The sequence below is a fragment of the Candoia aspera genome, chromosome 8, assembly GCF_035149785.1.
Source record: "Candoia aspera isolate rCanAsp1 chromosome 8, rCanAsp1.hap2, whole genome shotgun sequence".
In the NCBI taxonomy this organism is placed as follows: domain Eukaryota; kingdom Metazoa; phylum Chordata; class Lepidosauria; order Squamata; family Boidae; genus Candoia; species Candoia aspera.
Genome location: NC_086160.1, coordinates 1318343 through 1345575, shown reverse-complemented (window position 1 = coordinate 1345575; position 27233 = coordinate 1318343). Strand labels below are relative to the sequence as shown.

At 51.3% G+C, this 27233-nt stretch overlaps 1 protein-coding gene across 1 annotated transcript in view; it reads right to left on the bottom strand.

Annotated features, from left to right (window-relative positions):
• Nucleotides 1–4121: 4121 nt before the first annotated feature.
• Nucleotides 4122–27233, bottom strand: part of ACOX3 (acyl-CoA oxidase 3, pristanoyl) — a 39435-nt gene continuing 16323 nt past the window's right edge. The window contains exons 5-18 of the mRNA XM_063309816.1: nucleotides 23561–23650; nucleotides 23200–23343; nucleotides 20533–20621; nucleotides 18999–19095; nucleotides 18620–18802; nucleotides 17999–18121; nucleotides 16396–16516; nucleotides 15734–15856; nucleotides 14441–14548; nucleotides 11534–11649; nucleotides 9445–9619; nucleotides 7366–7433; nucleotides 5542–5628; nucleotides 4122–4242 (exon numbers count right to left, since the gene is read on the bottom strand). Coding sequence (XP_063165886.1) covers nucleotides 4123–4242; nucleotides 5542–5628; nucleotides 7366–7433; nucleotides 9445–9619; nucleotides 11534–11649; nucleotides 14441–14548; nucleotides 15734–15856; nucleotides 16396–16516; nucleotides 17999–18121; nucleotides 18620–18802; nucleotides 18999–19095; nucleotides 20533–20621; nucleotides 23200–23343; nucleotides 23561–23650 — 1644 coding nt within the window. The 3' untranslated portion in view covers nucleotide 4122. The remainder of the gene's footprint in view (nucleotides 4243–5541; nucleotides 5629–7365; nucleotides 7434–9444; nucleotides 9620–11533; nucleotides 11650–14440; nucleotides 14549–15733; nucleotides 15857–16395; nucleotides 16517–17998; nucleotides 18122–18619; nucleotides 18803–18998; nucleotides 19096–20532; nucleotides 20622–23199; nucleotides 23344–23560; nucleotides 23651–27233) is intronic.

Below are 27233 nucleotides of genomic sequence, written 5' to 3'. Positions count from 1 at the left end.
GGCACAGGGGCATCTGCGGGGTAGGCAGGTGGGTGTGTCTGAAAGGTGGTCTTTGCAGCCGTAACCCCTGTGTGATCGAAGCCTTGCCCTCTTTTAGCACGCATTGTAAAAAAGGGTGGGGCTTTGAGCACAGAGTTGCAGCCACTCTCTGGACTTTTCTGACCCCTGCGGACACCCCTGGCGGGGCAGGGAAAGGAGGGGATCTGTTGCTTCTGCCTGCTGAGACCACGGTGGCTGGTAGCCTCCCCTCCCCACGCCCATTCAGCAGGCCAGAACTGGGGAGGGAACCTGCTGGTGATGAGCAGAGGGGCGTGAGCAGGGGTAGAGGGAGTGTCCGCCAGGACCCCTGAACATTCTGGCGGCACACAGCCCAGTCCTGAGTCTTTACGGAGACTCAGCAGTTTGAAAGCCACACGGTTCATTACCGGAAACCCTTTTCTCCATCAAGTAAAAGCATCTGCGCTGAATCATTTTCTGGAGAGGTGTGCGGAGTTCCCTGAATGCACCACTAAGCTCCTGAAAGGGGCCTCCAGCTGGCTGTGGCCGGACAACGGTTCTGCCTGCAGATGGAGAGACCCTTCCCCAAGGGCAGAGAAGCCCACCTGGCCAGGTGTCTGGGTGAGGCAAGTGAGGCGCTCCCTCCACTGCCAGCTGAGGAAGCAGGCAGCCAATGCCCAAGGAGGCCCTCAGCTTGCAGCTGAGCAGTGGGCAAATACGGGGACATGGCACCATGGCATTAGGTGGGGGGGGAGGACCACAGGCTCCAGAATCCAACACGCCCCCCCCCCCCCCCCCCGCGGACTGAAGCGTTTGTGACTATTTGGCTATTCAGTGCTGGAACCCGCACCTCCAACCCCAAGAGCCAGGGGGCCGGGGCGGAGCCAGAATTAGGCAGAGAGAGAGATCTGGAGCCCCAGCAGGGTGAGCCGCTGGTCTGTGGTAATAATTTGATCTGGTCAGTGAAGCTGCCAAGCATGAGGGAGGGTCTCTTACAGCCATGTCTGTGCGTTCGTGCACATGCCTTGAAGACAGAGGCGGTGGAGGGTTTGGGGGGTTCTTTGCTACAGACAAGTATATTTACAGGAACTAATGAAAAAACAACTATCTACAGCAGTCTCCAAATTTTCCAGCTTCCAGCCTCTCTCCCAGGGCTATTCGAAAACAGCGCCCCCCACCCCACAGAAGCACCTTGCATGGCTACCTGCTCCCCACTTTCCCCCTCTTCCCTTCCCCTTAGCTTTTCAGTGAGAGGGGGAGGGAAATTGGCTGCATGACTTTGGAGCAGCTTTCTCAACTTTTGACTCTGGAGGAAACCCTGAAATATTTTTCTGGCCTCAAAAGGGGAACCCCTGCATATTCAGGCTCAAATATAGGCCAGAAGTTACCAAATCATTATATTCGTTTCATGGGTAGGCCTGTCTATATGCATTAACAGTGTTCTCAAGCTAAAAACAACGAAATTTACCTCTTTAATGTGAAGTTGCCCAAATTTGAAATAATTTTTTAAATAAATTGTGATCTCCCAGGGATCCCCTAGTGGCCTCTCGCGGAACCCTTGGGTGCCATGGGACCCTGGCCGAGGAACCCTGGAGTGCCGAGAGCCTCATCAGCTGTCCTTCTGCATAGACAGCACATGATGCACCTCCCTCGGGGTCTTCTTCCCAGCCTTCCTAGCTGCTGACCGCCGTCTTCCTCCATCCCGTCTGCCTTGGGTTTGGGGTGAGGCCCGTCCCATTGGGGTCTTCACTTCTCTGCTCCCAGGGAAGTCCGCAGCCCACATCTCCCCTCTCGCCCCTCTGGGGGAGCTCTGGCGCCCACCCCAGGGCCCTCCCAGCAACGCCCCTCTCCAGCTGCCACCTCCCGCAGCCTCCCCAGAGGCCCTCATTGCTCCGACGCTCAAAAGGGGGCAGCGTCTCTCTGTCTCCCTCCTTGCCCTCTTGGCCTTTCCCCCGCAACCGAGGAGGCAGTCCTGCTCCCCCAGGGCTTAAGCCCCAGCGCCTCCACCCTAGGCTTCGCCCGACAGCGCTGCCTCCACCTGCCCCACCACAGAAGCCAGAGTCCAGGTTTCTGTGGCGGCTCCCCTAGCATGGGGCGGGGCGGTCTCTTGGGATGACCCTCCAAACATGCTGAAAGCCACGTTGCTTCCGAGAGGCCTCGGTGGTCAAGCCCTGCCCGGCTGGTAACGGTGGAGGGGGACCAGGGAGGTCCTGCAAGGGTGGCAGCGAGGACCACTGGTAACGCAGCTGTCTACTGCAGAATTAGTATCTCCTTCCGTTCTCGCCACGAGTGTCGCACTGCTATTGCTGTAGATGTTTCTCTTTCAGATCTTATTGTGGGTACTGTTGTGCTCGTACATTGCACCAGACAGCTAGACTGTTTGAAAACTGCTGTGAATTTGGAGGGACATCCCAAACACACAACGAATGCCGTAATTTCCTTTTATTATTCTGTGCAGACATACATGGCAACGAAGAGCTGAGGCAACCTGACCTGGACGGCAGGATTTAACCTTATGGGTGGCGGGAGCCGGAATCCAAATCAAGAGGGTGCAGTTTTGCTCAGATGCTTATTCAGGACTGGGCAGGATGACCTTTTATGTCCTTCCAACCCTGGGATTCTGTAATGCATAAAAACAGAAATCGTTCCCTTTCCTACACTGATTCCAGGTAGGGTTAAGGTCAGGGACTCTTCCTGATCTTGGTCCTGGCTAGAACGAACCTGGTTTTCATAAAAGAAAGGAGGTGATTAAGGGTTGACGGTGCCCAAGGCCTCTAACTGGAGGCTTTTTATGAGGCAATAATTGGGTGGACTTGCAGAACGGGGAAAGCCTCCTACATCTCACCAGCAACAGAGAGGGGAAGGAAGATGACCTTGATGAAGATACGCAAGATCCACCACCAGGGCGTCACAGTCACCTTCCTTCCTTCCTCTCTGCAGGCAGTGTCCTCTTCCTCACCAGTCTTCCAGGCATACAGCAGGCGGGATGTCAGAAAGAGGATACATTCAAGGCTTTCTCTCCAGCATTGGTTGTCCTAAAACCTTATTAAAATGAACACCATGTGGAGTATTAAAAAAGGAAAAAAGCCTTCCACACTGGCGGCTACGAGGAATTGAAGCGTACCTGCCCTGCATGCTACAGGATTGGGCTGCTACTTATTTTATTCCTTTCAATGTGGAGCCCTTGGTGCTCTCTGAGCCTGGTTGTTTTCTTGCAGACGCTTCATTGCCAGACTAGGCAACATCTTCAGTACGAACAGGGAGAGGGCCTTGCTCTCCACTTATATACCGTGGTTTGTCCAGCTTGTGCTGGTGGGGGTGTTGTTCTCTCCTTGGGAGTTCCTTGATTGGGCTGTTGTTTGCTGCTTGGTTGATTGACTGAGCTAACAGTTCCTTGATTTAAGGTATCATGTACTGTTTGATATAATATAATAATATAATGTTGGTACATGATACCTTAATCAAGGAACTGTTAACTCAGTCAATCAACCAAGCAGCAAACAGCAGCCCAATCAAGGAACTCCCAAGGAGAGAACACCCCCACCAGCACAAGCTGGACAAACCACGGTATATAAGCGAAGAGCAAGGCCCTCTCCCTGTTCGTACTGAAGATGTTGCCTAGTCTGGCAATGAAGCGTCTGCAAGAAAACAACCAGGCTCAGAGAGCACCAAGGGCTCCACAGTTCAACCCTGAGCTACAAATATTCACTTCGATTGATTCCCTTCAATGTTCCCTTCAAGGTTACATTAATCATGTGGACCAAATGCAAGTATTTAAATTGGAATCTAAGGAAAAAGCAGCTGGCTTTCAACATGGTCATTAACTTATGGACAGAAAGCTATTTTAACAGAGTTAACAGATTATTGTTCAAGAAGCAATTGGATTTTAATCTTCAGGCATCCTGAACTGACGGAGAGGGGATGTTCAATCATTCTGAAAGCAGATGAGAGGCAGGTTTAAGGAGCTTCCACTGGCAGGCACTGTGGTGCTTGGCTGCTTTTTCAAAGCTTCAAAGTGTCTTCTTTCAGGAACACCTTCACTGAACATGATCCTTTCCCTCGCATGATCCAGATTAAGGTTAATTAGACAGTTCCTTTGTAGGCAGTTTTGACGTTCTTTTCTGTTTACATTCTGGACCTCAACTTACCAATGACAGGTTTATTGTAACAAAATTCTGACCACCAGGATGGTCTTTCCAGTATCTTTGGGCCTTGAAGAACTGCACCCCATAGGTTTTTATATAGCTGGAAAAACGTAACAGAAAACAAGAGAAATTTCAGTCAAAGCAGTAGGTTTCAACGTTTTTAGAGTCTCTGCTGAGTACAATGCCCCTTACCCTAAACAGTAAATGATCAAATAAAAAAACCAACCAACCAACCCAGTGTCTACTCTTCATCCAGATCTGCAATGTGGACTATCTCCTTCCCTGCTTCTTTCCTGGAGGAATCACAATAAATGAAATCTGGCAAATACGTTATATGAAAAGGTGTGGCTGCTAGAATTCTTTTTTCACTGCAGTTATTGAAAGTAAAAATGTTCTTTTGAATCTAGTTGTGGGTTGTTCACCTCCACTTATGTCCTTTTTTCAAAAAGGAAACAAAACAAATGAAAATTAGGGACCCTCCCACTCCTACAAATTTCATCTCACCTTGCAGTGTTCTAACCCACCAGCTGAGCAACAACTGCTGAACAAAATAAAAAAATATTGTTTGAAAATAATGTTTGAAAATGGCATTAGAATAGTTATGCTAAATTGGAACCAGAATCTAATGTGCAAGTATTAGAATATTATCACTTCTGTGTATTGTACCAAAAAAGCAAGAAGCATATTATGACTCACAAACATTAAATCCATCGACCAAATTATGTAATAATTAAAAATAACTTTTTAAAGATAACGTATCTATAAAATATAGATATGTTATCTTTAAAAAGTTATTTTTAATTATTACATAATTTGGTCGATGGATTTAATGTTTGTGAGATGCTGCAATCCATGTAAATTCTATAAAACAGTAACAACTATGGGTTAATTTTGAGTGGCTGGGAGTTGGGTGGCACATACATTCAATAATAAAGCCAAACAAATGCCAAAGCTTCCTGGGTTTAACTTCCTTCTTGAAAGCAAGGAGGCTTGGAGCCACTGGCACTTTTGGGAGGGAGGCACTTCGTAAGATGGGGCTACCAAGAAGGCCCCTCTGTTGCCTGCTCTGTGCCCTTGAGCCTCGTGAAGATGGCAGTCCTTCATCAGCCCCTCCCTGGAGGTCCATCTTGGTAAGTGTTTCATGGTACAACCCAGTGCTGCACCGTAAAGGAGGAGGACCTTTACATCAAGGTCATGACCAGCTGCAATTCCCTGGGAGGCAACATTTCCAAAAAGCAACATTTTTTTTTGCTTCTGAGCCTTTTTGCCACAATAGAGTGACTCAGCCTTAAGTATCAGAGATTGGGATGCCATTCTAAAGTTCTGCAATGCAATTCAGAAAACAAGATCCTGTCAGAAGATGACTCTTCCTTGGTCCCCAAGGAGGGCACCTGGTTACCTCTCCATCGGCCTTGCCAATCGGTGAACCAAGAACAAAATCAGGGGGAGCGACCACGTCCACCAGTGCCACCGCCTCGTCCTTCAGCTGGGAAAGAGAGAGGAAGGGAGAAGAGAAGTTGGGCATTGCACTGAGGAGTCCATGACAGCAGCAACCTTAGAAGAGCAAGGTGATTGGCTGGGCAAACGGCTGCCCAGCCTCAGGTTTCAAGCTGGGGCCATATCTGCTTTATTTCAGAGAACTCCATAGACAAAGTTTAGCTTCATACTTCCATGAATGACCTGAGGGTAGTAAAATCCAACAGGGATCGAAAACAGCTCCAAAGGGTCTCTCCAGACTGGGTAAAGGATCCTGAAATGGGACAATGCAGCTGGGGCCAGGTAGGCAGGAAGTGACTTGTCTTGGCTCGAAGAACCCAAATGTCCCCCTACGAAAGGGAGCAGAGCGGGCTGTGACTGGCTGGGGAGGGCAGGGTGTGGAAGGGGAGGACAGAGCTTGGGGTCATGCACTGACGCTAAACACAGGGAGGATCAGGATACGAAAAGCAGAAGTCCTTTCTTACGCTATGGATTGTGAACCTAACACCCGTACTCTTAAAAACCCACTGAAATCTGATTGGGTTGACAAACTTTTGAGATGTCAGTAATCCCAGTCAAGACTCCAATCAAGATTTGGTGTGAAAATGCTGAAGCTTTGTTGAGCTGGTATTTGTTAATTCTAAAATAGAATAAATCAAATAATACAATACAGTAAATAATAAAGTAGGACATAGAGCCCAATTCAATACCTTTGCCAATTCTGAAAAAGTCAATGTATTCCCTCCCAAATCAGATGACTTTCACAATTTTAAATCTACTGTCTTTCAAATGGGAGGCCTTTTATCTCTGTGCGCATCACTTCCAATAATATTTACAGCTTTCAAAAATCAGCCACAGCTCGAGCAAGATCCTTCTAATAGAGCAGTAGTGCAATAGCCAATCATGGGGGTGGATGGCTCCTCGATGGGGCCAATGATAGCATCACTATTTGCTATCTTGAATTTTATATTAGTTATCTTACACTTTTATATTGATATTGATATATATTCATATTGTATTGTTTTAATGACATTTTACTCCTCTTTTTTTAATTGTCTGTAAACCGCCCAGTCATTGTAATACGAGTTGGGTGGTAGAGAAATATGACAAATAAATAAAATAAATAAATAAGTGAAGGCCAGGAGAAAAAGAATCCAGCCTTTTGTATAAAAGCACATTTATCTGGACAGCCCAGGAATACAAACTGTGTAGAAGATCTCAAATAGTGCATTATGTAAGAGGGTAGAATCTTGGGCAAAACGGGGAGGGAAAAGGAATGCCCAAAATACATATTCAAGTTGGATCTGCAGTTAGTTTCTGTTTTAAAGGGAGCGTGAAGGACTTCCACAACATTCCTGGGAGGAAAAAAAAATCATGCCGTGGCCAACTGCTGGGCTATATCTCCAGCTGTCAAGTCAGTGGTTTCTGTTCTGGGGCGAGAACACACGAGAGTTTGCTAAAAACTGCCGAGGAGGAAAGAGGCCAAGAGGCAACGTCTGTCTGCGGGGAGGAGCTCCCTGCTGCACTGGAGTGGGAGCGGGCAGGACGGGTTCCTCGGCAGGAAGGAGCCTCCGTCACACGTGCCGGATTATTCCCTCTTGACCGCAACCCACCCCAAATCGGCCTAGACCTTCATTCTGATGGATTCCTTATTGTGCTGCTTCTGCAAGTTTGATAAGTAAATGCCCTACATCCTTATCCAGATGTTTGAGCTTAAAGTTTATATTACAAAGTATTAGGTCCATACCTTTGAACAAAGTTCTAGAACGGAATCTTGTATCAATTTACCGGCATTTTCACCTGAAATGTAGCCACCTGAAATGCATTTACAGTGATAACAAATTCAGAATGAAGCACGTCATTCACACTGAAGCACGCTTGAGATTTAAGTTCCCGTTAGATATATGCAGAAGTAACTTCTGAGGTAAACTGACCCTTCTGCTGTACTGACGGGTCAATGCTCTGGGGCTCTGAGTCCAGGATACTCTGGACCACAGCATGTGCAAAGAAGCCACGGTGAACTCAGCAGGGTTCGTTCCTGCCCAGGGAGCCAACTTGCTCCAGCCTCTCTGTGCATTAACGCTTTCAAGGGCCGCCTGACGCCCAGCAGGCGGCAACCGGGGGACCGGCGGCAACCGGGGGAAGCAACAGCCTCTCCCAAGTAGAAGGCTTGTTGGCAGAATCGCTTCTGCCTCCCCACCAGCTTTGAGAAAGGCAGCTGAAGCTCAGCCTCTGAGTGCCAGTTTGCCCCACGCGTGGCTGCCGTGGAAAGGGGAGCAGGAGACGGGCCCGGCTTCTGTTTGTCACCTTGAGCTGGCCAACAGACAGATGCGGGTCAACTCATCTTGAGGACCTGATACTCCCCCCTCCTGTTTTCCCCACCACTGCCACAATAAAAGGTGGGATAAAAATCTAGTAACAACGATAGTGATAAAGATAATCATCCCCCCTCCCCGTGGGGAGGGAGGACAGAGTGCCCAGCTTCTAGGGGAGCCAAGCAGCAGGGCCCAGAGCAAAGGAGACAAGGCTTGGGGAGCGTGGCACTTTTTGGGCTAGCGACAAACGTGGTCCGGCGGACAACAGCCAGGCCCCCTAACTTTCAGAGGTCCAGATTTACGGCTAACTGGAAAATGGGAGAGGCAAGCGATATGGGGGGAGGGGGGGACAGAAGGGCTCCCTGGCCACAAGAACGTTTCTCCAAATTGAGAAGCAGGGCCTATGGCTTTGGGAACCGGACCTTAGGACCAAAGGTTATTCGGCTGAGCCAAAATTCTGCCAGGTCTTTTGAATTTGTGGACGTTCCTTTGAGAGGCACCGTCTTAAAACGTGGGCGTTCCCACCCGTCTCACCAAACAGCCTCAAATGCGCTCTGGAACGGCCACGGGGGGTGGGGTGGGGGGTGAGCTGAAGCAGCCAGGCTCAAAAGCAGCAGCTTTGCCCGGGGGTAAGGGAGGGACATGCCTGAAGAGGACTTTCGGAGCTTCCGCCCAAGTATCGCCAGGGTCTTTTGGCCAGACCTCTGGACAGAACTTTCTTCCTTCAGGCGAGAAGTGACCCTAAGACTTTGCCAACTGCTGCCCGCCCGCCCCCCCCGCAAGAGAAAGCAGGTCTGCAAGCTGCTCCTCCCGGGCTGAGGGCAGGACCTGACCCAGTTCAAAAGTGTCTCTGTGCACGGAGGAGGACAACCGTTAGAGTGCCCTTAAGGTGAACAGGGTGAGGAGGAAACGCTCCTGGTGGAGACGTGCAGCACGGGGAGGCGGTTTGGAGAAGGTGCCTCGGAGCAGGGAGGGGCCTGAGCGGGCAGGGCTTCCTCTCTGCCCACAACCACCTGGCTGCCCCACCCCCCGCAACAGCTCAGGGGTCCTGACTCCAGAGCGGGGCACGGCCCTTGTTAACAGCCTGCCGCGGGGGAGGGAACGCTGGGCCTGCGGAGCAGCTCCTCTGGGCCGCTACGTCCTGAGCTTTCAGAAGCAGGGTCAAGCCATGCAGGCAAGCAGCAGGTTAACCTGCTGATCTGACCCAGAGCTCCATTTGGCCACGATTCTACTCAGGGAACCCATAAACAGCTTAAGTAGCAGAATGGAAGATTTAAAGTTTACGCTCAGTTATCGGAGAGAAATATTTAGAAGGGTTATGACTAAGACTATAATGCAAAAGCACAGAGGCTGAAACTGTAAGCGTGTGATATATTTTAGGTTGATCAGCAGATGGTGCAATTGGGCATCTTAATTTCTAAGTGGGCTGGCCGATGAGATGAATTCTAAGCGCTTTAGGACAAACATTTATGGGTCACAGAGTTCCTAAGGAGACACATGGCCAATCTCACCCTGATAGAGCATCGCCGCATGCTTATTCAGAGACCAGGTCCCGTAGAGTGAGCAAATAAGCTTCAGCACCGGCTGAAGGCTCGCGGGTGTGCTGGGACTGTGCACGTGGCTGTGGTATCTTTGTAAAACGGTGTGTTCAATGAAGGCTACCGCTAAAGAGCGACAGTAATACACCTGTGGAAGAAGGGAAAGCACCGATCAGACTGACACTGCCATAGCAGAGCTACAAGCATACCAAGCAGCATCTTCTTTAACTGTATTTTAGAACCGCCCCGTCCTTGGAAATACTTTGCTGACACGCACGAACACCATCTGCAGAATCTGTGGCCATCAGATGTGGCGACGGGCACCTCCCGGATCATTTCCAAAGGGGACTGGACACATGGAAGATCTCCAGGTGATCCACAATTGCTGCTCTGAATCAGTATTTACAACTGCCTGGCTCTCAGGCAGCCTCTTTGATCAGGCTAGAAACTGGGAGGCTGTGAGTTCTAGTTCCGCCTTGGTCACGAAGCCAGCAGGGTGGCCTTGGGCCAGTCACTCTCTCTCAGCCTCGGGAAGCAGGCAAGGGCAGCCTGTGCTGGCAAGTTTCCTGGCTGCGTCTGGCTGCCTGCCCCGTGACATCCTTGAGGCGATCCAGACAGGCCCTTCTGTCCTTCCCACGGTACCTCTGCATTCAGTGCGAGGCAGCGGGAGGTGCGAGGGCCGAACACACCACGCAGCTCCTGGAAGTCGCGGTTCAGAGAAGGCACTCCGTTCTCAAGCCCTATTCCCCAAATTTGGAATTAACGGATCTATTAATTTTGGATAGAGTATGCCTGGTTGTTTTAAAGATGATAATGTACTCCTGGAAAGATGTTTGCGTAACCAATTCTGTCAACTCTTAGCCTTTGAATTACTTTTCTTCTGGTAGAGCGGCAAGATTGGACAATATGATTCTGCATAATCTGGTTTATTCAGTATCCAAATTTTGAATTATAATGAGCTGTATTACAAATACATAATTAAGACTTTTATACCGAACAAAAGAATAAGATCTCTTACTTTTAGATACCTTTCAATGACTGTTCTAGTTTTTTATTCTTTTTCTTCTCTTTGCTCAGATTTCTCCTTTTATGCTTGTAGCTTTTTCTATAACCACATTCTGGTTTATAAATAAGTTTGTTACTGTGCATTATCCGGTTGGATGAAAGACCTCATGACCGGCAGGGCACGTTCACCCAACTTGGTGCACCGTCTGCAATCCATGAAACTTGCTGGGTACAATGGCAGCCACTGATTTAGGTCACTTCAAAACACGAGTGGATCCCTTAACTGCTGCCCGTCTCTACAGGCCTGCTTTAGAAAAGCACCAACGGGTTTTCTGCACTTGCTTTGTTTCCCCTGGCCACTCATCCTGGATGGCGTGACGACTGCGGGCAGCCAGTGCCAAGACCAGCGGCCAAGTAAAGCGTAACTCCGTGGAGGCAGGTTTCAGTTAATGCCCTCGCTAGGATGCAAAAAGATGCATTAGAACACCTTCGGGCCCCAAGGCCCACCCTGAATGGGAAGGGCAGCACGCTCAGGCCTTCGCCATCTTTGGATTGTGAGACTAGGAGGCAAAAGGGATCCTGTTCTCCCCCTCCAGTTTTGCTACGTGTTCCTCAGTGTGCTGTGCAAAGCCCGGTGGAGCCCCAAACAGACAGCAGCTGCCCCCTCCTGTCCTAGATCTGCAACTTGAGTGCAGGGCTCGAGGACAGGGCTCTCTGAGATTCGGGCAGGCAAACTGGGACGGCAATACACCGCACAACTCCCCAACATCCTTCTGCCATATTCCCTACACATAACCCATGTATTTCCTTGAAGTGAGAATCTATGTTGGAAACTATTCTGAATGCAGCCTTGATGTAGGCTAGACTCTTTAACTGAACAACTGTTCAACAACAGCTGCCTGAAACAGAAGAGCATCGACAAAATGTCACCAGGTCCAGATGGGATGAACTTTACACTTGTTCCACAAAGTGTGTCCATGGAATTAAAGTGAGTGGAGGCTACAACCATCACTTGTAGGAAAACATGGAACTCTATGAAATTAGAACATTAATTTACCTGGCTATTGTTCTTTGCCTCAAAATCAGCACAGCCACGTTCTTCCTGCTTTCTCAGTTTTTGGATGCTTTCTCGGAGCAAGTAACAAACTAGCCACTTGTACGCCCTTAAAGATACTGGAGAAAGGAATTGCAGTTGTTTTATTTACTCATCCAGGCAATTCAACATAACAGGGGATAGCAAGCAGCAATACTTGTCATGACCACCACCTGGATGTGTTACGAGCATTGCCAGAAGTAAAGTCCACATGCAAAATGGACTTTTCCTTGCATGTGGTTTTCTCTGCTCCAGTTCATAGAGTTGAAAGGGCTAAGTAGGCATCACGACTAACAGGAAACTAGGGAGATTTTCACTGGCACAGAGAAGTTCCACTTAATGCACCCAACCACGGCTGCTCATTTCAGGAACCAATTTGCGAGCGTCTTCAAGCCACCTTCGTGATGGCTCCCGCTCTCCCCTCCTGCCAAGTATGCCCAGCACCTCCTCCCATCAGCCCCCTTGTTCAGGGGAGCTGAACACATCGGAGTGCTCGGGACTCTCCACTCCAAGGAGCCATTCCCTCTGTAAATGCAGACTTCCTACGCTGCCAAGCCTGTGGAAAGCCTGGGATTAATAGCCAAGGTCCACCGGACCTTCCATGGTGTCTCGGTGAGAAGTTCTACGATTTCAAGGTTTGGGTTACGTTACAGCACCTTGCATATCTCTCTCCACAGGCCTGATCTGTTCAGAGGTCTGCATCTGAACACAACGAAGAGAGTCAGGGTTTCCATCCTCAGAATGCTTCATCAGGCAGCATGTTCCAAAACAGGGAAACGTCTCAGGAGTGGGGCACCCCCTGGTGCTGAGAATTTTTAAGGCCAAGTTGTATCTCAGTCTTTACAGGATTCCCAGCAGCTCTTCAGACCTCTCAAGGTTTTTCAATCCAAATTTTGTACAGCCTTTTTTACAGTCCCACGTTTGTATATCGACTGCTTCTCTGCCTTTGGAAGCCCCGGTCCTAACCAAAGCTCGAGCAAAGATCTGCCATCTTTGTTACTAGATTAACTGATCTCCCCTTTGGGGTGGCCAGTCCCTCTGACCCTGTGGAGCACTTGCCAGCCCTGCTGGATAACACCACCGAGGGCCAGCTGCAGCGCAGAGCTAACTTCCTCGGGATGTGACCAGGACAGTGCTCCTGCTGGACTCACAGCTCTACAGGGAGCCTGCGCCGTTTACCCTGCGGCCTTTCAGCACAGAGCAGCTTGGGCTGGCAAACTCTCACACCACGACCGTGGAACCAGAGCCATGCAGTTTCCAGCACTGCCGCTATGTTCCAGGCAATTGCTGGATTAGTACTTCAATGGCTGAGTGAGCTTTGAAATGGGGACCTGCCCTCTTCTGCTTCAGCCCGGCTGGAGGGTTAGAGAAGGCGTCACCTGCCTTTGTCATACCGAATCTCTGGAGTCAACTTGTGCCCCCAACCGCCCCGGGGAGTGAGGCCTTACTCGAGCTGGCTGCCCCAGGAGCCACTGGGTTCCCAGAGGGCCCTCGGAGAGCTTCCCGAGGCCATGGTGGCATCCTTAGGGTTGGGCGCAGGGGGCGCTGTTTTGCACAGGTTCTCCTGCAGGGGCAGTTCCGGTTGGGAGTGGGGAGAGATCATGCCCTCCATCCACAGTAAGACCAGGTGGCAGTGAATCAGCTTGGACACAAGAGTCAGCTCTTAACAAATTCTGCCTGCTATGCAACAGAATTCTGCAGATTTAGTGATATTACATCATTCTTGTTATCCAGTGAATAGTGAAGGTAAAACAAATCCATGTAGCACGGTCCTCCTTATAGAAACCACAGTGTGTAAAAAAAAACCCCATTCATTCAACTACCCCCACCCATCTGGGCAGTCAGGCCTCCTGTGGGATTCTCTGAAACATGCCAATTTGTTTACACTGCACGTTGACTTAAATAATTTGCTGGCCTGGTGCTACCGAGTTGGCTTCCTAGAAATGCATCTCTGTGATGACAGGATGGGCCCCTTTCCTTCCATGCCTGCCAAGGGCTGTCTTGGCGCCATTTGGGGCTGAACTAAGCCCAGGGCTAACGGGGCCTCCTGTGAGAATGGTAATAAAGCAGCTTCAGCTTGACTGGGAAGTTGAGGGCTATCCTGAGAACTGAAATTACCAGGACTTGAGCTCGAGATGAAGCAGAAATGACCTTTCCGGATGCTCTGGGACTGATGGCACCTCACCACTCTTCTCCAACAGAGTGAAACTTCATCTCAGGCTTCATCTTAGTGTTTCCTAACCGTCCTTCCCCCACGTGAGCTTTTGGGCAGCTCAGCTCTGCCCTCCTTATGTTGCCCATTGCTCTTGCCATTCCACTGCCCAACCAGCCCGCTCCTGCCAGCAAAGGCTGCCAGCACAGGGGCTATCACTGTGGAGGAGAAGCCTCTTCCCCTTTTGCCAGCTCCAGCAGGGCACGTATGGCTTCACAATGGAAAGGGGCATTCCCAATTCAAGAGGCTCTCCCGGCAGCTGACTACAGGGCTGACTGGGGCCCTTCCTCAAACCCAGAGGTTGGCCCCTCTGGGCCGCCACATTCATAGCCCTGGACAAAGGTGGCTCCAGGCTTACCCCTAGGGATGTAACCTGAAGTGCTTCCACCATACCATGGTCCATTTGAAGTCTCTGCCCTAGAACACCTACCAGAAATTTTAGGCAGATGTTCTTGCTGCAGATGTTTCTCTTGATCTGGGTCCGCTGATAAGGACGGACAGAAAAAGGGCCAGGCCGCCACATCCCCAACAGATGACGAAGGCCCACAATTCTGAGGACGCTGGCGCCAGCGCTTCTCCTCTGCAACGCTCCCTGCAAACCCCAAATCCTGAAGGGAGAACGCTGCAGCCCACCCAAGAAGGCGGGAAAGGAGAATTACCTGAAGAATCCACCAGGTCTTGCGCTTCTGGAACCATGAATTTCTGACAGAGAATATCATCGTAATCTTTTAAAAAATCAGTCGATCCCAGGGGTGACGAAACAGGACCTGTAAATGCAATGTCAGTGACATCAAATCCAAATCTCAAGTCAACGTGCACGAATAATTACGTAGGGTCCCTACTTTGAGACCCAGTAGAATGCAAACACGGGTTGATCTCCGTGTTCTCCGTGCACCACATTCTGCGACTGAATGTTTTTCTGGTTCTCCAGTCTCAGCTAAGTATTTTTCCTCAAAATAACTGTTTTTAGGAAAAATGCCCTTTTGTCCCTGTGAGGTAACAGCTTCCAAAACACAACTAAATTTTGCAAATTAGCTCTGTTCTGCATCCCAGATGCCACTTGCATCATGTTCGAAAGTGAAGCGACTGGGGTTGGTTAAGGAGCGTATTTAAGCAGAACAAAACTATCCATTAATTAAATATTTAGGGATTACACAGGGATCAGCATTTCCTGGCAGTCTTACCTGACGGCCATAACAAACCAATTGGCAACCATAATAAGCTGAGCTAGCATCACACTCTTCTTCTTGGAAGCAAAGTACTTATTTTCAAATTTCTGGTCTCTGTTGCCTTTGAGGGCCAAACCCACTACATTTTATATGTGGAAACTTCAACACGCTGTTCTACGTGTCACCTGCAATGCAGAAGGATGCCTGGAATTGCGCGATGGCAAAGACCGAGGACACCCCGGGCAGGGTCCGAAATCCGTCAGGCCGAGGAAGGCAGCCGCTCTGGGACCGCCTGTTCCATCGGGGAGGAGCAAGGGGGGCGCTCCCATCAGTTCTACGTGCCCTGCCGAGCAGCGGCCGTCTCCCCAAGCACACGTGCGCAGCAGACGAGGCCAGAGTGTCTCACCTGCTCTGCTGAGGGGCCGGCAGTTTGGGGCTCCTCCTGCGCCTGACCCATTTCTTTTCCTGCAAACCATCAGGCGACTCTGTAGCAAAGGATCAGTGACCCCTCCCTCCCAACTCCTTTTCCTTTTGGGTCACCCAGGGCAGCGTTTTTCCCAGAATTCTGGGAGTTGAAGTCCACAGATCTTAAAGCTGCCAAGGTTGAGAAACATGGATGCCAGGCAGGTAAGCCCAAGAGGCCCTTCTACAGCCTCACGTAGAATAACTTAGCAGTGAAAGGTTAGATTACGGCCCTGCGTGGCTCACGTGGCACCTGCTGACTACCTTAACTTGCTCTCTCTCTGGGATCTGAACAGGCAACATTCAGTCCTCCACACTAACCTTGGGATGTGGCACTCATCCATCGCAGCAAGTGGTTGCTAGTTTGCTGTAACAAAACATTATTGTCTCCTTCGTAAGTGCAGTTTGGATCATTGTCATTACGAATATCACCCAGACGATTCACTTGGCGGGGAGGGGAATAAAGAGCACACAAAACACACAAGCATTATGAAGGAACTGTCATGTATTTAAAAGCTACAAAAAAATCCCTCTTACTGAAAATTATGAGAAATTAGCCTCTGTCACAGTGGAATGGACGATTTTTAAAGATTGACCTCAAATTGGGGGATGTCTATAGCTTGCAAAAAATTGTGGTACTGAGTTGCAAGGGCCCTGGAACCTCCCAGTTTGCTGTTTCAAGGGAAAAACTGGAGTGAACCTTTAATTATTAAACCTGCTTCCATCTGCATTTCAACTTTCAAACATCCAAGGAGCTTGGTAACAAAAGACAGGAAGTTCAGTCAAATGCAAGCAGCAGCAAGAGACAGCAGTGCATTTAACAGGTAACACTGCTGGAATTAAACCTTCAGACTGCTGCCCTTGCGCATCACCAGGGGCGTATTTTGAGAAGGCCTCCTCCTTCCTGGCTGCTGCTGCTGCTGGCAGGAAGCTTTTGGAGAGCGCGTCCTCAGCGGCCCTTGGAAAGGTAGCGGGGAACTTACTGGCCAGGTAGCCGTGTCCGCCACAGGCTTCGCGACATTCCTGGATCCCTTGCTGGGCAAGCCAGGAGGAGAGCGGCTTGCCGGCCGTGGACAAGGCATGGATCTCACGCCCCAGCTCGGCCTTGCGGAGGAGGAAGGAAGAACACAGCAGTCACTGTCACGGCTCCCTCCCACTTCAGCCACGGCGCTGCTGCAGGATGGTGGCCTTTCCCGCAACCCCTAACTGGGGAAGGGCACACAGAGCAGAAGAACTGGACGGAACGAAAAACATTCTGGCGGTTTCCTGACTTGCAGCGTATAACGTGGACGTTCAGACTGACTTTATCTGCAAGTTTATTTAGCAAGGGTCCCACGCTGCAGAAAGCATTCCTGGGAATCTGACTGCATCTTGATACCACGCAGAAATGAAGGTCGAGACAGCCGTGGCTACATGCTCATAATCTAGGTAAATCTCCCCAAGGACGCAGCCCCAGCAGCCTGTTTTCTGAGCTGCGCAGGGACGGGAACCACGCGGCCTCGGTGGGAAAACAACCTTCTTTGCACTGACTAGACGAGGCGACAAGGGGGGGAGACGAGATGCAACCCGGCCCTTCTTCCCGCGGGCAGCGTACCCCAAAGGCCTCTCCTAGCCGTGCTCCTGCCTCGGTGATGTCGTACCGCCCCCCCCCCCGGTCGGGAGCAGGGGCAGCGGGACAGCTGAGGCGGCAGGGGAGCTGGGCCCCGCTGCCCCCGATACTCAACAGGGAGGCCACCCAAGGGCGCTTGCTTTCACGAGCCTCCCCAGGAGGCCTCACGCAAGCAGCCAGGAGTAACAAGATTTCAAGGGGGAGCAAAGAACAAGACGTATAAAGGACAATTCAAATTCTGAACCTGAAGAGAAGAAACCTTGCAGTACTCAGGACAATTTTCAGGAGTCTGACAAATTAGCAATCTGGCTAATTTGTCAGACTTTCTTCCAGGACGAGAGACCGCTGTGCTCACTTTTTGGCGGGATGTGGTGGGCAGCATGTCTTTTGGAAATCTTCTGTACCCTTGTATTTTAGCTTGTTATCATGATGTTACAGCTTTGGGGATTGCTCAGGGTTACAGACTGCACACAAAGTTTATATACTTTTTAGATTTTATTTTAAGCTCTGGGTAAATCTACCAGAGAAAAAGTAAATTAAAATATGAATAAAAGATTGATTGTTCTAATACATACACATGTGCATTCCTAAATTTGTGGAGAGATGCAAACGTTATAAACATATATATTCAATATTTCCATTCAAAATATTTGTACAGATAAGGGAAGACTTTATTAATATTGATAATATATGGTGACTACATATCAATCGATTTGTCCTTCATGTCCTTCAAATTATTGTGATTACATAATTTTTTGCCCAAAGCAATTTCCACACCTTCAATGTAGTGCCCCCCGGAGATTGCTTTTATAACCAACTCTTGGGTGATTTGCTGAAATAAGACAGAACATGAATTTTGCAACATGAAAAAAACAGGTAATCCATCAAGTTCACTGCACAAATCATCCTTCCGAAGTGCAAGAGTTTCAAAAGAACCTTTTGTGACAGTGGAACACTTTTCTAGAAGATTCCCCTACCTGCTGGGAACTCTTGTCCTTCATCAGGAGCCCTATGTGGAATTCTACGGAATTCATGAACAGAGTTCTGGAGAAATAGTCTAAGACGTACGTCGCGGCTAAATAAGGAAGCAGGCGCCACTGCTGGAATTCAAATAATATTTGGGTTATGGAAGGCTGTGGGGGACACATCATTTCAGGCACACATTTCGTCACGGGCATAAATTCCATGAAGTGGTAACTCTCAGAAGTCTCCGCACTGCCTAAAATCCTACCGATTCCTATTGCGTTCAGCTCCTGCCCATCCGACATTTGGACATTACCTTAGATTCTTCCAAGTCTGTGCTCTGACTTAGTAAATATAAGCCTGGTTTACAAATCAAAGCATATCGCTAAAAAAAATCAGGCAATTTCACGCCTATCTTTGTTGAGATGAAAAGGTATCGCATGCACTTGCATTATCTTGCAAGTTAATCTTTCAAACTAAGCACATGAGGGAACAGAGACAGAGGCACACGCAAAGACCCACGCCTCCATTAGTTCCAACCGCTGCCAGCTGCTGCGACCACGTAAGAGCCAGAGTTTACTCTGAGCAAGACGCTCGCCAGGCCGAACCAGCGATTGCAAAGAGGCTGCTCTTACCTGCATCTGGTATTCCAGAACGGGTATCTCCTCACCACCTGTCGGCCCAAACTGGCGCCGGGTGGCCGAGAAGCGAATTGCGACTGAGACGGCCAGCTTCAGGTTGACCACGGACATGGCGATGATCATAACTCTCCCGTTGGACAGTGTCCCCAGGGAAGCCCCCAAGCGCTGCTTGTGATCCTGGGGAAACACAGCAGTCCCAAGAGGAAGACTTCACACCAGCGTTTAACATTATGGGATGTTTTACGGTCCTCCCATACTATAGCAGCTCTGCTGAAAATCATCCAGAAAATGGCACATGTGGAAGAACCAAAGAGAAAGGAATCTGGCTTTAATGCGATTAAGGTTCCTGGTATTAATTAAGCACAGTTCCTACCTTGAACGTGCTGGTGTAATTCCCCTCGGCGGTCACATCTCCGGTTCGGTTCAGTAAATTCTCCCTGGGTATCCTCACGTGGTGGAACATGGCAAACCTGCAGTTTCAAGAGGTGGCCAAACAGGGGCGCTCAGGCTCAGGACACGGACACGGCAGCCCTCGGCCAGGGCAGCACCCCCCAAGCCAGGGGGTGCACGTAACTGCTGCTCCCACCAGTCCAGAGGCCCCCAGAAGGCTGTTCTCAGCTCTGGGGCAGGGCTCCTCCCCCTTCCCCCGCTGGGACCCCGCAGGGGGGCCTGGCAGCTCTGCAGCTGGCTGGGAATCGACCATGAGGCCGCCTCGATCTGCCGGAGCGATGCCCCTCTGGAGCAGTACAGGGAGTCTCTGGTGTCAGGCTGGCTACCGGGGGGGGTGAGGCTGAGGAAAGCCATGTTGCGGCACCAGCCCCCCCTTCTCTATCTCTATCACAACATCGCTGAGTGAGATGGGCAGGGAATAAATTTGATACATAAAGAAATACCCTCCTCCCCCACCACAAAGGGCAGAGCTTGCACCACAGTGCTGCTGTCCTCCTCCTGGCACGCTCCTGGGCGGTTTTCCAGAAGCAGCTTGCCCTGCCCGGCCTTCCGCAGGGTGGTTTTTAAGGTGGTGGCCCAGCCCACAGCTCTGAAACTCCTGGAGGTCCCCAATCCGGGAACTGACCTGTCCAGCTTCCTCATCCAGACGCTGCTGGCCAGGTAGCGCCCTTTGCTGAGATTAGGTAAAGGTAAAGGTTTCCCTTGACGTAAAGTCCAGTTGTGTCCGACTCTACGGGGCGGTGCTCATCTCCGTTTCTAAGCCTTTAGAGCCAGCGTTGTCCGCAGACACTTCCGGGTCATGTGGCCAGCATGACGACACGGAACGCCGTTACCTTCCCGCCGAAGCGGTACCTATTGATCTGCTCACATTGGCATGTTTTCGAACTGCTAGGTGAGCAGGAGCTGGGACGAGCAACGGGAGCTCACCCCGCCGCACGGTTTCGAACCGCCGACCTTCCGATCGGCAGCTCAGCGGTTTAACCCGCAGCGCCACAGGATATTTATTTTTTATTTATATTTCAAATTTCATCATCGCCCATTTCACTCCAAGAGCAATATATAAACCTAATAGGTTAAAAAAAATATTCTTGCATATTCAGATTATGTTCAGGCTCATTTGGAAAGCTGTTTCAACTCCAGTAAGCCTTAGACTCTAACATTCCTGTATGTATGTATGTATATATTGTATGTATGTATGTATGGCCTTCAAGTAAGTCTTGACTCCTGCCTGGACAAGTCCCTGCCATGTTCCTGGCAAGGTTTTTCAGAAGGGGTTTGCCATTGCCTGCTTCCTAGGACTGAGAGACAGAGACTGGCCCAGGGTACACCAGCCGGCTTCATGCCCAGGGCGGGACCAGAACTCCCAACCTCCCGGGCTCTCTAGCCGGGCTTGCCTTAGCTTTAACCCTAACCCTGAATTTTATGGTGCCCAAGAATGTCCTCCGGTAGATACTCACCCATTATCTAAACCATTCTGCCCAAGTTTCCTGCCTATGTCACCAACCAACACGCCTGGCATCGAAAGCAGGGTTTTTGGATCTCGAATCTGTAAGTGTGGAAGCACGGAAAGTCTGAATCAAGGAAGACATCTACGGGAGCCCTTTCATTCAGATTAAGATGCTGCTGGTGAACCTCTTACTGTCCTCACTGCCACCAGCTGTAGCTTGCCACCAAGTAAGCAGCCGACCAAGAAAAGCCACTCGGAGACGTCCACCGGGGTGCGGACGCTGTGTGGACATTCCAAAAGGGAGAGGCTCTGTGGAGGCAACCTCCCCTGGTCCTCGGAAGCAAGGAAACAGCACCAAGGACGGGCTGGAGGGCCACTGGGGTCACACCACCTGGGCCCTCATCCCCCAGAGGACCCTCTCCAGGGTGACTGGGGAGTCCTCTTTCTCTACAGAATGGGAGGGAAATGTCACTCTCCGCTGAAAGGGCAACTAATCCCCCCTCCCCCGCCTGGGCTGATGATCGTGGTGGACCCGTCCCCAGCTTTGGGGGAGCAGAGCTGCCCTCTTTCGCAGGCCCTGCCTAGACCCCAAACAGTGGCCCCCGTGTGGCTTGGCCCAGGTCTGCTCCAAGCAGGGTCTGTCTCCTGTGGGCCCGGAAGCTGGGAAGGGAGCTTCGCGGGGCAGAAGGAAGCGGGCCTTTTCCACGGCTGCCCTGGCCCTACAGCTTGGTCACTCTCTGACACTTGGACAGCCCCCTCATTGCTCGCCTTCAGCAATGGGACAGAGCCACCCAGGTGACGCTGCTGAGGGGTCTCCCCAGGGCCTGGAGGCCGAAAGGGCCTGGCTGGGGAAGGAGCAGCTTTGCCTCAACCCGGGCGAGACTGAGTGGCCCTGGGTTTTGGGCTCTAGCTCCGATGGTTCTGCACCGTTACCTCTAAATGGGGTTACTCCCCTCCAGGGAGAGCTGATGCACAATGTGGGGGTTCTCTTGGACTCCTGGCTCTTGCCTGAGAAGCAGGGGACAGCAGTGGACGGGGGAGCCCTCGCACACATGCCTCTTGTGCAGCAGCTGGGCCCCTTCCTAGAGCAGGAGGCCGCCCTCACAGCCGCTCGCACCTCGGTCACCTCTCGACCGGACTCCTGCAACGCAGTCCATGTGGGGCTGCCCCTGAAGAGCATCTGGAGGCTTTGGCCAGTCCAGACCGCAGGCACACTGCCAGTTCTGCACGTGGGTGTGCACCGGGTCCTTTGGTGGAGCGGCGTCACTGTCTCTGCTGTGGCACCTGCCCTTGGAACAGCCTCCTCCCCTCCCCAAGATACGGACAGCCCCAACCCTGCTGGGCTTTCAGGGGACCATAAAGACCTGGCTTCTCCCCAGGTGTTGGGGCTGCGCTGTCAGCCATGGGGGCTCTGCCGTGGGTGTACATGACTTGCGATCACCGAGATTTTATGGGGTCTCAACTTGGTTTTCTTTCCTTGTAACGGAATGTTTGGGGTTTTTAAAATTTTCTTTGCCACCCAGAGTTTCTTTGGTCAGATGAATAGCCCTATAAATTGGATAAATAAACAAATAGTATGCCTTCAGCTCCAATATTTTGCCAGCCATTTTTAATTTTAAGTATTTCAACTAATTATATTTTGTTGTTGTTGTTTTTAAAAATTGCTTATACCAATTGTTGTCTCCTTTAATTTTATCCTGACAACAATCCTGTGAGCGAGGTTGGCCTGGGAGGGAACAACTGTCCAAGTCCTCCACTTTCATGGCTGGGAGTGAACTTGAACCTAGGTGGATCTGAGTCACTCAGAATCATGCACGAGTGGGTGGCCATAAAGCCTGAAATTATATATGAGCAAACGAGCAAACCGGGTGTGAGGAACGTGGTCCTTGCACCCTTATTATCAGTAATCCACAGTACAAGCCATTAGGATACACGAAGATTCTTTAGTAAGGAGAACTGACCAGTACTCTGTTTGTGTCACAACTGATAACATTTCCTCCAAACAACCTCTTATAATCTGCAGGGACGCAAGCCTGCTCCCCCACTGCTCCAATCTGCTGCTGCTGCTGCTGTCTTAAATGCTGTGCTCTGCTCTCTACTTAACTAACTACAAAACCCATGTCAGGAGGATGCATCCAGACGCCATCAACTGTTGCCTCTGGATTGCTCCGGTTCTGACACCGGGCCTCACAAGTCCAGGAGCAATATCTCCCCGTCCTGGCTCTCCTTGGCTTCAGTGGCGACCAAAGCAGGCTTAGATAGCAAGCAACGAAGGCGTTTCAAGTCTAACCCCATTGAGAAAACCAGCTTGGTGTCGTGATGAAGGCGCCAGGCTAGAAACCGGGAGGCTGTGAGTTCTAGTCCCGCCTTGGGCACAAAGCCAGCTGGGCGACCCTGGGCCAGCCCCCTCTCCCAGCCCTAGGAAGGAGGAGGCCGGGGCAAACCACTCACAGTGTCTTGCCAAGAAAACTGCAGGGGCTCGTCCAGGCAGTCACCGGGGGTCAACACTGACTCGAAGGCACCGCCCCCCCACCCCCCCCCGAAACCTAAGATCTCTCTATAGCAATTCTACGAAACGGGCTATTATTATGACATGCCAACGGCAGAGATCTCAGCGTGCAGGAAAAGCAAACCTGATTATTTCAGAATCCGAGAAAGCAAGGACATCCGCTCTCACCTGCACCACAAATGAGTGCAATCCGTGGCACTGGCCATCTGGGGTACAGAGCTGGGCGTAGACCACGGCATGTGTGGCATTCTTCCCCATGTTGCCCACCCAGAACTTGGCCGCTTCAAAGTCAGGTGAATGAAGAATAAATTCCTGCACGGTGAGTAAGAAATGTGTTACATCTGAGGGGAAAGCAGCCCAGCGTCCAGCTCGAGTCTAGACTAGCACTGCTAGACCGAAACAGTCAAAGTCTCACCGCCACCCACGCCTAAACCCAAACTCCTCCAGCACAGTGGCATCCCGCAAATGGTTAAAATGGCGCAATTTGAGTTACGCGCATTGCCGTAATTATGGGATTTCCCAGGCTTACCTGTGTGGTTGGGTCGTATCTAGCAACGGTTCGGACATTCTTGGTGTTGCTCCCATGGCTTATTTCGGTCAGCGCAAAACACCCAAAAACCTAGGGCCGAGAGACATAAAAGAGTCCTTCCGCGTGGAAACAGAGACGTTTCGGTGCCGCAGAGCCTGCGCAAGCGAAAGAGCCGTGCCCCGCTTCCACACTGGCGAGCTCCGAGCCTGATCCTGTGACTCGGGGTTAAGAGAGGTTGCCCGGCGTCCAGCAGATCCATTCTCAGCGGGGGTGTCTGCAGGGGGCGGCCAAAAAAGTCAAGGCGGTGCTTGTGACCGTGCCACCAAAGCTCCACCTGTTCTTTCACGCTTTGATGGCACGGCCGCAGCCACCACCCTGAAGGCCGGCCTCTCCGACCCTCAGGAAATTCCTGTGCCTCCCGGAAATCGATGGAGCGGCTTCGTCTCCATCAGCCCGCCCTCTCCCGGGGCTTGAGCGGGGCAAGAGGAGCAACGCTCCAAGGCCAAGTCCGCGCCAAGCGTCAAACAGGCGGTCCTTTCAGCGAGCACCCAGAGACGCGCTCGTTCTCAATAGCGGCACTCCGAGCATCAGGAGAGCCCAGGCCAGCACGGAGCTCAGCCCCTTCGTGCCGCTCCTCCTGCAGGGGATGCAGCTGACCGTTTGGGAGTGTCCAGGCAGTAACTTAGGATTGACGAACCAGGAAATCTTGCTCCCCCCAAGCCACGCTCTCCTCCGGGTTTGCCCGGAGAGAAATCGGCCAGGATCCTGCATTTATGAGCTGAAGGACCCGGCCGGAGGAGCCAGCTGGGGAACCAAGTGGCAGGCACGACATCTCCAGGAAGCCACCGAGATTGTAAATCCTGGCCTCGGGTGGTGCCCGAAGGCTCCCAGGGGACACGGGAAGGAGAGAAACAAAATGCAGGAAGACAAACTCTGGACTAACTTTAGCTGTCCAGCAGCAAGATCCTGGGGACGTCGCCGCCTTCCTTGAAACGGGGTGGGCGGTTTTTTCAGCCAGGGCAGTTCTGCTTCGTGACGAAGAACCCTCCGTGCCCAACGGTGAAGCCCCACCCACCTGGGTCCCTAGAGCGGTGCCGGGAGCCGCCTTGAACCTTCCACAGAAACACTTGGTGTTGGTTCTTTGGCCAACACGCACAATAGATTTAAATCAAAAGAAAAGACAAAATGATGCAGGAGAATATTAATCTGTGAAGGCCTTGCACAGTTTTCCAGGACTAACAAAGCAAAACTTAAAAAGGGAGTAACTTCCTATTTTACGGAAGATTTCTATCGTTATTATTTCTTATAAAATTAATCCATAGTGAGTATGTAGGTGAGTATGTGGGTGATGGTTGGGCCTATCAGCGCTGAGAGCGAGAGCTGGTGCGCGGGGGGACCCACCATCCCCTTGTGGTTGTTGGTATGAGTGTGTAGTTGGAGAGGATGGAGGGATTCCTATTTCAAACCAGGAACTTTAGAGGTCCAGGAATGGAGGCACCTGGACTGGAATACCCTGGGGGATGTAGGGTGGGACATTTTATCACGGTGGTGACGGGCAGGGGATGTCATGACGGAAGCCGGACGGTGAATCATCGTAGAGGAAGACGCCCCAGGTGTTTATTACCTGTAGCGCGTTCCAACCCTCCGGGCTTAAACCTAGGCCCTGGACAGCAGACTTGTAGGGGCCCTGGCCTCCGGCTGCTGCTTCTTAATGCCAGGTCAGTGAACAACAAGGCCCCCCTCATACGTGACTTGATCACAGAGGAGGGGGCAGACCTGGCGTGTATCACCAAAACCTGGCTGGGCCCGGAAGGGGGAGTGGCTTTGTCGGAGATGTGCCCGGTTGGGTTTCGGGTGTGGCACCAGCCGAGATGCCGAGGCAGGGGAGGAGGGGTGGCAGTTGTCATCAGAGAGTCTCTAGTGGCCTTCAGGGGCCCAGCTCCACAAGTAGCTGGTTGTGAGACCCTGTCTTTCAGGTCAGGTGCCTGAGAGCAGCTGGGAGTGTTGCTGCTGTACCAGCCTCCCTGCTGCGTGGCAACCTCCCTGCCTGAGCTGCTGGAGGCCGTCTCAGGGTTGGCGGTGGAGTTCCCCAGGCTTATGGTTCTGGGGGACTTCAACTTGCCGTCCCTGGGGCGGACCTTGGAGGCAGCTCGGGAGTTTATGGCCACCATGGCAGCCATGGGCCTGTCCCAGATTATTCAGGACCTGACTCGAGACAGTGGCCTCACTCTGGACTTGATTGTCTTGTCAGAGCAATGGCAATGTGATCTGAGGGGAGAGTTACATCTTTCCCTGTTGTCATGGTCACATCACGCCCTGGTGACCTTGGGATTCTCATATGCCACCCCCCTCCACAGGGAGGCAGGACCTATTCAATTGGTCCACCCCCAGTGACTGATGGACCCTATGCAGTTTCAGAGGGAGCTGGGGGTTATACCCAAGGATCCGCTGCACAGTCCAGCGGAGGTCCTAGCTGCTGCCTGGAATAGGGAGACAGCCAGGGCCTTGGATAGGATTGCGCCTGTGCGGCCTCTCTTATCCAATCAAACCCGACACTCCCTGTGGTTCACGGAGGAGCTGAGGGCTCTGAAGAGGATTAAGAGACGCCTAGAGCACCACTGGAGGAAGACAAAGACTGAACCCGACCGGACACAAGCTAGAGCCATGATTAAGGCCTACCTTGTGGCGGTAAGAGCGGCAAAACGTATTTCTCCGCTCTTATTGCATCTGCAGAATGCCGCCCAGCGGCCCTGTTTAGGATCACCTGATCCCTGTTGGGGAAAGGGGACCCAGAAAATCATCTACAGGGCCGTGCTGAGTTTTCGAAGCATCTGCAGGATAAAATAGCTCAGATTCTCTCTAAGTTGGACTCCAAGTGTTGGACGGAGTCTGGGGAGATGCCTGGGGAGCGTACTTACCCAGTTATCTGGGAACAGTTTGATCCTGTTGGACCTGAGGAAGTAGACAAGATCCTCCGGACTGTAAATGCCACCACCTGTGAATTAGACCCATGTCTCTCCTGGCTGGTGAAGGCAGCTCGGGAGGTGACGTGTGGTTGGGCCCAGTTGATGGTAAATACATCCTTGTGGGAGGGGGTGTTTCTGGCGGCCTTTAAGGAGGTGTTGGTATGCCCCCTCCTCATAAACCATCGCTGGACCCTACCATGCTGGATAATTTTCGTCCAGTCTCCCACCTCCCCTTTATGGGGAAGGTGGTTGAGAAGGTGGTGGCACTGCAGCTCCAGAGGTTCCTGGAGGAAGTGGATTATCTAGACCCCTTTCAGTCAGGTTTCAGGCCAGGATATGGGACAAAAACTGCATTGGTTGCACTTATGGATGATCTCTGGCGGGAGCGGGATGGAGGCAGTATATCCATCCTGGCTCTCCTTGACCTCTCAGCGGCTTTCGATACCATCGACCATGATATCCTTTTGGGTCGGCTCATGGAGCTGGGGGTGGGTGGCGTAGTTTTGCACTGCTTCACCTCCTTTCTCCAGGGCTGATCCCAGTCGGTGTTAATAGGAAAGGAGAGATCGGGCCCATGGCCCCTACTTTGTGGGGTTCCGCAGGGTTCAGTACTCTCCCTTCTCCTTTTTAACATCTATATGAAACCGCTGGACGAGATCATCCGTCTCCACGGGATGAGGTATCATCAACATGCTGACGATACTCAA